This window comes from Herpailurus yagouaroundi, unplaced genomic scaffold (genome assembly GCF_014898765.1).
Source record: "Herpailurus yagouaroundi ecotype Mexico unplaced genomic scaffold, PumYag 28, whole genome shotgun sequence".
NCBI classification, from domain to species: Eukaryota; Metazoa; Chordata; class Mammalia; order Carnivora; family Felidae; genus Herpailurus; species Herpailurus yagouaroundi.
This window is the reverse complement of record NW_024412376.1, coordinates 40,158,499-40,170,950: the sequence shown is the minus strand read 5'-3', so window position 1 is coordinate 40,170,950 and position 12,452 is coordinate 40,158,499. Positions and strand designations below refer to the sequence as shown.

The following is a 12,452-nucleotide window of genomic DNA, read 5'->3' as shown; positions in this document are numbered from 1 at the left end:
ACTTGATCATGGTGAACAATTCTTTTTATATGCCGTTGAATTCCATTTGCTAGTATCTTATTGAGAATTTTGGCATCCATATTCATCAGGGATATTGGCCTGTAGTTCTCTTTTTTTACTGGGTCTCTGTCTGGTTTAGGAATCAAAGTAATACTGGCTTCATAGAATGAGTCTGGAAGTTTTCCTTCCCTTTCTATTTCTTGGAATAGCTTGAGAAGGATAGGTATTATCTCTGCTTTAAACGTCTGGTAGAACTCCCCTGGGAAGCCATCTGGTCCTGGACTCTTATTTGTTGGGAGATTTTTGATAACTGATTCAATTTCTTCGCGGGTGATGGGTCTGTTCAAGCTTTCTATTTCCTCCTGATTGAGTTTTGGAAGAGTGTGGGTGTTCAGGAATTTGTCCATTTCTTCCAGGTTGTCCAATTTGTTGGCATATAATTTTTCATAGTATTCCCTGATAATTGTTTGTATCTCTGAGGGATTGGTTGTAATAATTCCATTTTCATTCATGATTTTATCTCTTTGGGTCATCTCCCTTTTCTTTTTGAGAAGCCTGGCTAGAGGTTTGTCAATTTTGTTTATTTTTTCAAAAAACCAACTCTTGGTTTCGTTGATCTGCTCTACAGTTTTTTTAGATTCTATATTGTTTATTTCTGCTCTGATCTTTATTATTTCTCTTCTTCTGCTGGGTTTAGGCTGCCTTTGCTGTTCTGCTTCTATTTCCTTTAGGTGTGCTGTTAGATTTTGTATTTGGGATTTTTCTTGTTTCTTGAGATAGGCCTGGATTGCAATGTATTTTCCTCTCAGGACTGCCTTCGCTGCGTCCCAAAGCGTTTGGATTGTTGTATTTTCATTTTCGTTTGTTTCCATATATTTTTTAATTTCTTCTCGAATTGCCTGGTTGACCCACTCATTCGTTAGTAGGGTGTTCTTTAACCTCCATGCTTTTGGAGGTTTTCCAGACTTTTTTCTGTGGTTGATTTCAAGCTTCATAGCATTGTGGTCTGAAAGTATGCATGGTATGATTTCAATTCTTGTAAACTTATGAAGGGCTGTTTTGTGACCCAGTATATGATCTATCTTGGAGAATGTTCCATGTGCACTCGAGAAGAAAGTATATTCTGTTGCTTTGGGATGCAGAGTTCTAAATATATCTGTCAAGTCCATCTGATCCAATGTATCCTTCAGGGCCCTTGTTTCTTTATTGACCGTGTGTCTAGATGATCTATCCATTTCTGTAAGTGGGGTGTTAAAGTCCCCTGCAATTACCACATTCTTATCAATAAGGTTGCTTGTGTTTATGAGTAATGGTTTTATATATTTGGGCGCTCCGGTATTCGGCGCATAGACATTTATAATTGTTAGCTCTTCCTGATGGATAGACCCTGTCACTATTATATAATGTCCTTCTTCATCTCTTGTTACAGCCTTTAATTTAAAGTCTAGTTTGTCTGATATAAGTATGGCTACTCCAGCTTTCTTTTGGCTTCTAGTAGCATGATAAATAGTTCTCCATCCCCTCACTCTCAATCTGAAGGTATCCTCAGGTCTAAAATGAGTCTCTTGTAGACAGCAAATAGATGGGTCTTGTTTTTTTATCCATTCTGATACCCTATGTCTTTTGGTTGGCGCATTTAATCCATTTACATTCAGTGTTATTATAGAAAGATATGGGTTTAGAGTCATTGTGATGTCTGTATGTTTTATGCTTGTAGTGATGTCTCTGGTACTTTGTCTCACAGGGTCCCCCTTAGGATCTCTTGTAGGGCTGGTTTAGTGGTGACAAATTCCTTCAGTGTTTGTTTGTTTGGGAAGACCTTTATCTCTCCTTCTATTCTAAATGACAGGCTTGCTGGATAAAGGATTCTCGGCTGCATATTTTTTCTGTCTAGCACACTGAAAATCTCGTGCCAACTCTTTCTGGCCTGCCGAGTTTCAAAAGAGAGATCAGTCACGAGTCTTATAGGTCTCCCTTTATATGTGAGGTCACGTTTGCCCCTTGCTGCTTTCAGAATTTTCTCTTTATCCTTGTATTTTGCCAGTTTCACTATGATATGTCGTGCAGAAGATCGGTTCAAGTTACGTCTGAAGGGAGTTCTCTGTGCCTCTTGGATTTCAATGCCTTTTTCCTTCCCCACTTCAGGGAAGTTCTCAGCTATTATTTCTTCAAGTACCCCTTCAGCACCTTTCCCTCTCTCTTCCTCCTCTGGGATACCAATTATGCGTATATTATTTCTTTTGAGTGTATCACTTAGTTCTCTAATTTTCCCCTCATACTCCTGGATTTTTTTATCTCTCTTTTTCTCAGCTTCCTCTTTTTCCATAACTTTATCTTCTAGTTCACCTATTCTCTCCTCTGCCTCTTCAATCCGAGCCGTGGTGGTTTCCATTTTGTTATGCATTTCGTTTAAAGCGTTTTTCAGCTCCTCGTGACTGTTCCTTAGTCCCTTGATCTCTGTAGCAAGAGATTCTCTGCTGTCAGCTATACTGTTTTCAAGCCCAGCGATTAATTTTATGACTATTATTCTAAATTCACTTTCTGTTATATTATTTAAGTCCTTTTTGATCAGCTCATTAGCTGTTGTTATTTCCTGGAGATTCTTCTGAGGGGAATTCTTCCGCTTGGTCATTTTGGGTAGTCCCTGGCGTGGTGAGGACCTGCAGGGCACTTCCCCTGTGCTGTGCTGTGGTGTATAACTGGAGTTGGTGGGCGGAGCCGCAGTCAGACCTGATGTCTGCCCCCAGCCCACCGCTGGGGCCACAGTCAGACTGGTGCGTGCCTTCTCTTCCCCTCTCCTAGGGGCGGGATTCACTGTGGGGTGGGGTGACCTGTCTGGGCTACTTGCACACTGCCAGGCTTGTGATGGTGGGGATCTGTCGTCTTAGCTGGGGTGGGTAGGCAAGGTGCGCAGGGGCAGGAGGGGCAGGCTTAGCTTGCTTCTCCTTAGGTGATCCACTTCAGGAGGGGCCCTGTGGCAGCAGCAGGGAGTCAGATCCGCTGCCGGAGGTTTGGCTCCGCAGAAGCTCAGAGTTGGGTGTTTGCGCGGAGCGAGCAAGTTCCCTGGCGGGAACTGGTTCTCTTTGGGATTTTGGCTGGGGGATGGGCGGGGAAGATGGCGCTGGCGAGCGCCTTTGTTCCCCACCAAACTGAGCTCTGTCGTCCGGGGGCTCAGCAGCTTTCCTTCCCTTTGTCCTCCAGCCTTCCCGCTTTCTGAGCAGAGCTGTTAACTTATGACCTCCCAGACGCTAAGTCGCGCTTGCTGTCGGAACACAGTCCGTCAGGCCCCTCCGCTTTTTGCAAGCCAGACTTGGGGGCTCTGCTTGGCCGGCGAGCCGCCCCTCCGCCCCGGCTCCCTCCCGCCAGTCCGTGGAGCGCGCACCGCCTCGCTGCCCTTCCTACCCTCTTCTGTGGGCCTCTGGTCTGCACTTGGCTCTGGCGACTCCGTTCTGCTAATCCTCTGGTGGTTTTCTGGGTTATTTAGGCAGGTGTAGGTGGAATCTAAGTGATCAGCAGGACGCGCGGTGAGCCCAGCGTCCTCCTATGCCGCCATCTTCCCTCCTCCTCTCTCTATCCTGTGAGCTTTAATATGTTCCCTTTGTTATATCAATTTTGACTGGCTAGAGACACTTTTATGTGAACTTCCAAATTCTTTATTGCATTCTGAAGTTGAATTCATCACCTAAAATACTCTTTAACACATAAGAACTTACTCTCATCTCTAATTTTATATATTACTTCTATAATTAAAATATGTACTTATTACCTAAAATATTAATTAACTTATGAGGAAAGATTAGAGTGTGTGTGTGTGTGTGTGTGTGTGTGCGCGCGCACGTGCGCATGCTATGTAGTCATAAACTATATTAACTAAATGTGAGAGTGTACGGGCATAAACTTCCAAGAGGTGACTTTATGACACTTGGCATTGTATACTACGCCACCAATTTATCAGGCTTTATAAAACCACTGTCTTAATCTCATGTAAAAGTTGTGCAGGAATACTTTATAAAAGGGGTGTGAGTTGGAATTTCTTTAAACAAACAACTGAAGAGAATGGATCTTTCCAATGTCCTTCCCTTTGCCTATAACACTTTATTATCTACTTACTAACTGTAATCTGTGCTATAAGAACAACTCATATACCATAATCTTTATAAAATCATCTCTCATACAGCCAGATGTAGTCATTCCCTTCTCTTAGGCTCACAATTATACTTAATTGCTTCTGTTATTTCAATTAGCATGAAAGCTTGATTGTTTTTCTTTATGTGCTTATTTATTGAGAATAAAATGTCCTTATACTCTTAAGAAAAGTCAAATGTTTCTACAACTATGGCAATAAGTTACTACAACTTATTTTTAAACCTCTTTAATTAATCAATTATAGTTCTTTAGCTGTGGTGGCAGGTAATGCCCAGAACAAGTTATAAACCTGTTTTATCAACAAGTGATAGCTCAATTCTGGAAACATACTTCTGAAAACCAACCAGTAAGTGAGAGATACTACTTTGAAATCTAACTAATTAGCAAAAGTCCCTCTCTATTAACACATGTTTGAAGGCCAGTCAATCAGCAACTTGGTCTTTCCTGAGGAACTGTACCCTAATCTTTTTTTGTTTTTAAGTTTATTTATTTATTTTGAGAGAGAGAGACAGAGTGCAAGCAGGGGAAGGGCAGAGACAGGGAGAGAAAATCTTAAGCAGGCTCCACACTGTCATTGAAGAGCCCAATGTGGGGCTCAAACCCACAAACCATGACGTCATGACCTGAGCCTAAATCAAGAGTCAGACACTTAACCAACGGAGTCACCAGGCACCCCTACCCTAGATCTTATGTCATTTCACTTCCATTGCTAAAAGCCACTAACCACTAACTTTCATGTTGTGTAACAAATTACCCCTGCATTAGAAGCTTAAAACAACATTTGTCTCACATAGTTTCTGAGAGTTAAGAATCTGGAGTGGATTTTCTAGGTGGGTCCAGCCACAGTCTCTCATGGGGTTACAGTCATCTGAAGGACTGATGGGGTAGACTCCACTTCCATGTTGCATTACTCACACAGACCTCAGTTCCTCACTGGTTGTAGGTGGATGGCTTCAGTTCATTAGCACAAAGACCTCTCAACAGGTCTGCCTAAGACTTTTATCACATGGCAGCTACCTTTCCTCAGAGAAGCTTATCTAAGAGAAGGCAGGAGTCACAAAATCTCTTTATGAACTAGCCTCAGAGGTATCACACCATCACTTTTTTTTTTTGTATTCTGATACAGTATGTGTATTTCCACAAAAGCATGAATACCAGGAGGCACAGATCATTGGGTCCATCTTCAGAGCTAGCTACCACTCTTCCCCCAAACCCTATATATTATCAAAAGTCTGCTTTGCTCAGAAAGACTGTTTAACCAGGATAACTCTCACTTACTTAGATGTACAACAAACTGAGCTTGGAGTTTTTATTCCAGATATTGACTGTTGCTGTTAGGCAGGTTCTCCCAAGATTTTTTTTTGAAGATCCTTGTTTTGTGGCATTTTGTTTGACCCATAGACCAATAGAAGTGCTCACTGGCACTGACTGAGCCAAAACACTCTGATAGTGCTTTGGATCAGCTAGAATGTGAACACTTCTAGGGCAGGGATTAAGCTCAAATTATTTTTCAAACTTTACTGCCAAGAACATAATTGACACTTTTTTCATGCTTGTTAAATAAATGGATGCAGAATTCAAATAATAAGACATTAATCCTACAATTTTCATTTTAAAAAGTTCAGAAGTATTGAGTGGTAGATTACTGTTTAATATGAAACTCACATTTCCTTTAGCTTATAGATCTAATGCCACATCTTAATGTCTTTCGCAAATGCTTCCATCCTGCTTGGTGAAACTGGGTTTTGGGAGAGTGGGAGACATAGCTCTGATTTTATCAATGAAGTCCAAGAAAAAATGGAATTCACATAGAACACATTCATTCCATTAAATGAGCAAGACCTCATTCATCATCCTAAAGAATTTGTAATAACTTGACCATAGTTGAAAACCTTTCACCAGATACAATACAGCATTCATTTTTATCTTTCTGTGGATAATTTCTGTGAATGTACTAAATGTTGAAAGTTTTAACCAACTGAACCATCATCTAAAAATAAAATACCATTGTTCCACCAGCAAGTACCCTCATGAAAACATAATCACATAATTTGCCCTTAACAAAGAAAATCAAAGGGACATTAAAGAACATGAAAGTTGAGGCTGCTGATAGTTTATTTTGGGTAAAAAGGGACATCGACAAGTATATATCAAAAAAACTTTACAAGTCCAACTGAATATAAAATATAGCTTTTAGTGATATTATTCTCCTCAAACAAGCAGGTTATCCATAGGCTAAGTAAGACCCTGATATAACCATAGTATGTTTAAACTTATCCAAACTATAATAGACCATTTCCTGTACTTAAGCATATATAAGTGATATAAAATATATGACGCTCCCTTCAAATCAGGATTTATTTGAGTTTTTCATTTTTTAATAATTAATCTTACAGAATACCCCAAAGAACAGGTTAAAAACTCAAAGCAGTTTTAACAAGAGTACAAATGTCTATATCTTAATAAGTTAAGGATAATCAGGACAAGTCAGGATAGCAAGTTTAAGAAGGCAAAATAAATTGCACACATATTAATAGTATAAGAAAATATGGTAAAAAAGGAAAGAATGATGATGGGTAGAAATCCAAATGCTGAGATGTGTGTTTTAAAAGTTTAAAACAAGTGCCTATTTTTATCTTCTTTTATTTTTCCCTATATTCATTTGTTTTGTTTCTTAAATTCCACATATGAGTGAAATATGAGACTCTTAACTATAAAGAACAAACTGAGGGTTGCTAGAGGGGAGATGGGTGGGGGGAATGGCTAAATGGGTGATGGGCATTAAGGAAGGCACTTGGGATGATCACTGGGTGTTATATGTAAGTGAAGAATCACTGGGTTCTAATACTGAACCAATACTACATTATATGTTAACTAACTTGAATTTAAATAAAATATTGGAAGAAGAAAAAAAGTTTAAAACAAGTACAGAGATATAAGCAGAATATGTGGTAGCTGGATTATATTCGCAATAAATTAGATATATTCGATTATCGTATGTTCTGAATTCCATCACTTAAAAGAAATGAGAAAATTTGGAAAATGTTTAGAGAGAAGTACCAAAAGACATTAAGGATTAGAACGAGAGCTTCTGAGGAATAATATTTTTAAAGGCCTATTATAGAAAAAGAAAGATTCTTATTAATCTATGCATAGACTTAATTTTGTGGATTGTGAAAAAGTTACAACTGCAATGAACATGTGTAAGAAAAGAAAGTCTTATGTTTCAGAGTAGAAAGTTCTGAGATAGATCATCATCAAAAATCAGACCTGTCAAGGACAATTATGTAATTGCGAGAGTCTAAAGATGGGATTCTCATTTGGCTAATATACATCAGGTCTTGCCTGAAGGCAGTGGAATAAACCGAACAGCATAAAGAGATATCTTTCACTTTTATAATGGGTAACAAAACAGTGATTAGGCCAGGAAATCAGTTCCAGCATTAATTATATAACTTAAATAACCATATGTTATAGGGGTAAGTAAAATGTACTATATGAAGGGCTGGAAATGATATATGAAGAAGTAGTAGAACTAGAGGTCTCTGCTCATTACTCAGGATCTGAACTAATTAGAAACCTTACATTAATATAATAATATGATTCAGTTAAGAATGCACCATTGGTTTGAAAAAGTAATTTAATCATTCATTTGTATTCTCTAAATGATTGTCTTGAGAGATAACGGCTAACCTACTCCTTTCAAGGTATTCCCATTAGAATTCCAGGGGTTCTTAATATAATCTACAGCTTTCAGGTTGAGAATCCACCAAAGTCACAAAAGCTAATGCAGGTGAGAAATAAGTTCAGTATGTCTGCGACAGGCCGGAAGAGCAGCGGGACTCAAGGGCAGACAACTCATAAGGAAAGATAACAAAAGACACATTAAAAGACCAGCCTTCCAAAAGGCTTGTTAAACTTATTTTCTGTAAATACATATGTTCCTGGAGAAAAAATAAAAGTTTTTAATTCATTGATCTAAAATGATAAATTATGATTCAGAAGAAATACTTTGTGTATTTAAGCAATTTGAAGCTATGACTTATGCTGCATTCCAGTGACATTCAAACCATTATGATAGGAATTCTGAGATATAAAAACATGGATATAATGATACTTTTAGAGTATGTATGGTCTTAATTCTACCTAATTTGTTAGCAACCCATGCCATTTATAGAACATTCAGTAATTCTATTACTACTCCTCAGTTCTTGCTGATGATACTTCCCTAAATTACAGAGTGAAATCAATAAACAGGAGTGCCTACATGGTGGAGTATTATTAATGGTGGAACACATAATAAATTCCCAGAGCTAACTTCCTTAAAATGTTTCTAGCAGAGCAGATACTGAGTTTCAGAAAGTGCTTCTGTAATACACTAATCTTTCTCAAGGCAAATGCTGAAAACTATTTTGTCTATCAGTTTAATAACAACTGTAATTCAAAAAAATGCGAGACCTTGGTCACTTACAGAAACGGAAAAGGTAAGCATAAAACTTCAGAAGATAGAGTCTTTAACTTACAAAATAATGCCTCTTGCATGTTTCCTTTATGTTTGTTTTATTTGCAACAAATGTTCACAAATGGGCTATAAACAATGAACACAAATCTTTGGAATGATATGGATTCCACTGTGGGAATGTTCAGGTGGAAAACAGCAAAGAGAAGATAAATTGCAACAGGGTCTTGATTCATCTTATAAAGCCTGAAGCCCTCAATCTTATTTTTCATAATTTTCCTTCTCTTTTACTCCTCTTCTTCCCCTATGTTATCTATCAGAACAGGGTACTTAAATATGCCATTACATACACTAGCCCAATGAGACTGTGCTAAATCTGTGGCTCTCTATAGATAAGTTCTAAAATGCTGAATCTAAAATTTAAAATCATTTCTCAAAATTATTACCAAAATACAAATTTCACTATCTTGGTTCTTTAAATTTATTTTATAGCTTTATTGAAGTGTAAATGAAAACTGCACATGTTTAAAGTATACAATTTGATGAATTCTGACATATGTACATATACATGGAACTATCACCATGATGAAGATAATAAACATTACCATCATCCCCGTCACAACCCATCATATCTCACTTCCACGTCCCAACCCAATCCCAGGTAAACATAGATCTGCTTCTGTCGTAAGGTTTAGTGTTCATTATCTGTAATTTCATAAAAATGAACTCATACTCTTATCCTCTTTTTTTTGGAGGGGTGGTCTGGTTTCTTTTACTCAGCATAATTCTTTTGAGATTCAGCCATGTCGTTACATGTATCAATACTGTCAATAGTTTGTTTTTTCATATTGCTGAGTAGTATTCTGCATGGATATATCACAATTTGTTTAGCCTTTAACCTGTAGATAGACATTTGAATTGTTTCTACTTTGAGTCTTTTACCAAAAAAAGGGATCCATGGATATTCATGCACAAGTCATTTATAGATGTATACATTCTTTCCTCTTGGATAAATATCTAGGAGTGGTATGGTTGGGTCATAAAACAGGTTTATGTTTAACTTTTTAAGAAAACATCAAATTATTTTGCAAAGTGTTTTTACCATTTTACATTTGCACTGGCAGAATATTAAAGTTGCTACACATCCTTGCCCACACTGGGTGTGTTCAGTCGTTTTAATTTTAGTCATTCTAGTAAGCATGTAGTGGTATTGCACTGTGTTTCAATTTACATTTCCCTAATGAGTAATAATGATGCACATCTTTTTTGGACTTGTTTGTCATTCATATAAATCCTTTTTTTCTTTTTCTTTTGTATTTATCTTGAAAATTTTATTTACAGTAAAATTCACTCTTTTGTTATACAGTTCATTTTGACTAATTTTTAGAGCCCTATGACCATTATCATGATCAAGAGACAGAACAATCCCATCACCCAATGAACTCCCTCATGCTGCCTCTTTGCAATCAAATCCTCCCACCAGCTGTAAGCCCTGGAAATCACAGGACTGATCTCTGTCCTATAGTTTTGCTTTTTCCAAACTGTCATTTAAATAGAATCTATATATAGCCTATGAATTTGGATTCTTTCACTTAACATGATGCATGTGAAATTCCTGTTGTTGTATCAATAGTTCATTCCCTTTTATAGGTGAAAAATATTTCATTGTGTAGATGTGAAAATTTTCATTTACCACCTCACCAGCTAAAGAACATTTATGTTGTTTCCAACTTTTGGCAATTATGACTAAAGCAACTATATACACTTATATACAGGTTTTTGGTAAACGAATACTTTCATTTTTCTTGGGTAATTACCCAGGACTGAGATGGCTGGGTTATGGATACAGTACTGCAACTTTATAAGAAAGTACCAACAAAATATTCATAAATTGATTATATCATTTTACATTCCCAACAGCAATAAATGAGTGTTTCAGTTGCTCTACATCCTTGCCAGACTTGGCACTGTCATATTTTCAATTTTATTTTAGTCTAATAGGTGAGTATTCTTGTGGCTTCAATTTGTATTGCCCTAGTTACTAAAGATGTTGACCATTTTATATAAAACTTAAAGAGAAATCATTTCATGTGCTTATTTGCCATCTATGTATCTCATTAGTCTATTTGGTTTTTACCAAAATACAAAGGTAATTAACAGAAGGATAGTCTTTTCAACAAATAGTGCTAGCATATTTGGATATCACCATGTTAAATTTAAGAAAAAAAAAAAGAACTTCAATCTATGCCTTGAGCCAAGTACCAAAAAAACAAAAACAAAAACAAAAAAAACCCCTCAAAACAGATTATACACTGAAATATAAAACCCAAAGGTATAAAATTTTCTGGAGGAAACCCTTGAGACCAGAAGTCTGGCCAGTTTTCTTGCCTATCACAACAAAAACATAAAGAATACAGTAGTAAACTGAATTTCATCAAAATTAAAAACTTCTCTTCAAAACATATTATTGAAAGATAGAAAATACAAGACACAGACTAGGAGAAAATATTTTCAAAGAATATATCTTAAAGGATTTATATTCAGAATATCTAAAGGACTTTCAACACTCAATAATAAAAGATATATATTAAAAAATGGTCAAAAAATTTAAGATGGACAGTTGGCCGATGATGATATCCAATGCCAAATACATGAAAACATGCTAAATATCATTATCTCCTGGAAAAATGAAAACCACATCAGAATGCCAATACTTCTCTATTAGGATGGCTAAAATTAGAACAACTAATTATACCAAGTACTGATGTGGAGCAATTGCAGCTCTGAAGTCTGCAGGGGGCGGGGGGCATGGGATACCAAATGATAGAACTGCTTTGGAAAACAGTTTGGTTAAGAGAAATGCTGGGATAGGTCTATCCACGATCCTGTGCATGAATGAATGTTCATAGTAACTATCCGTAGAGTATCACATTTTTGAAAGCAACACAAATGTCCATCATCAGGTGAATGAATAATCACAGTGTGTTTCTGCTTTCTAGAGGAAACACCAGTGTAATACAGACACTTTTTAAACTGCAGGAATAATACTTAAGAACTAAAATGAATACTCCCCAGGGCCTAGATATTACACTCCATCATCTAAGTGACAAATAAGAGTTAGATAAAGGGTCATTTCTTCTATAATATAAAAAAAATAATAAGATTCAGCATCTTACCTATATATTTATATCCTTCTTCCCCATTTACTACAGGTCTCAGCCAAGTTGACCTAAGTCGTATATTTTTACACACATGGGCACCTTGAGGAGGATAGAGTGTAAATAACATTTCAATCGCATTGTACTTCTTGAGGAGTTGAGAATATCTGTCACGGTCTTCTGTAAAAAAAAAAAAAAAAAAAAGAATATATATTTTTTAAATTTTAGACATTTTGCAAAAATGTCTAATGTATTTTTAAGGGATGCACATTAGAAACTCTTTAATAATTTGAATGCTAATGGTTATGTTGACAACTTGGGTTTTCTTTAGTCAGAGGTACTTCACCAATAATCTTACTGTGCAGATAATTCCTAGCAAAAATTAAGGAGTAATGGGTTTACTAATATTGTCTTTAAACACTATCAGTTTAAAGTAGTATTGTTAACAGGTATGGAAAAAAGTAAAGTAACCAATGAATAGCATTTATATTATACATAATATAACTATATATATATTTGTAATTGCTATTAAACAATGGAAATCAGATTAATCTGACAAAAATGTTGACTAAACGTAGAGTTCCCTAAAGTGGAATGACTAAATTAATATTCCTAGGCTATGGTCTTTAAGAAAATACAATGATGTGTATACAAATATTTATTTTATTTTTTTAATGTTTACTTATTTT

General features: G+C 36.5%; 1 protein-coding gene across 3 annotated transcripts in view; it reads right to left on the bottom strand.

The window, feature by feature from the left end:
- IQCM (IQ motif containing M) overlaps nucleotides 1-12,452 on the bottom strand; it is a 482,806-nt gene that overhangs the window by 71,073 nt on the left and 399,281 nt on the right. For 2 of the 3 annotated variants that reach the window (XM_040472666.1, XM_040472674.1), the window contains exon 13: nucleotides 11,729-11,943. In XM_040472666.1, coding sequence (XP_040328600.1) covers nucleotides 11,744-11,943 — 200 coding nt within the window. In that variant the 3' untranslated portion in view covers nucleotides 11,729-11,743. Of the gene's footprint in view, nucleotides 1-11,728; nucleotides 11,944-12,452 lie in introns of those variants that run through there. The other variant, XM_040472682.1, reaches the window with a different exon arrangement.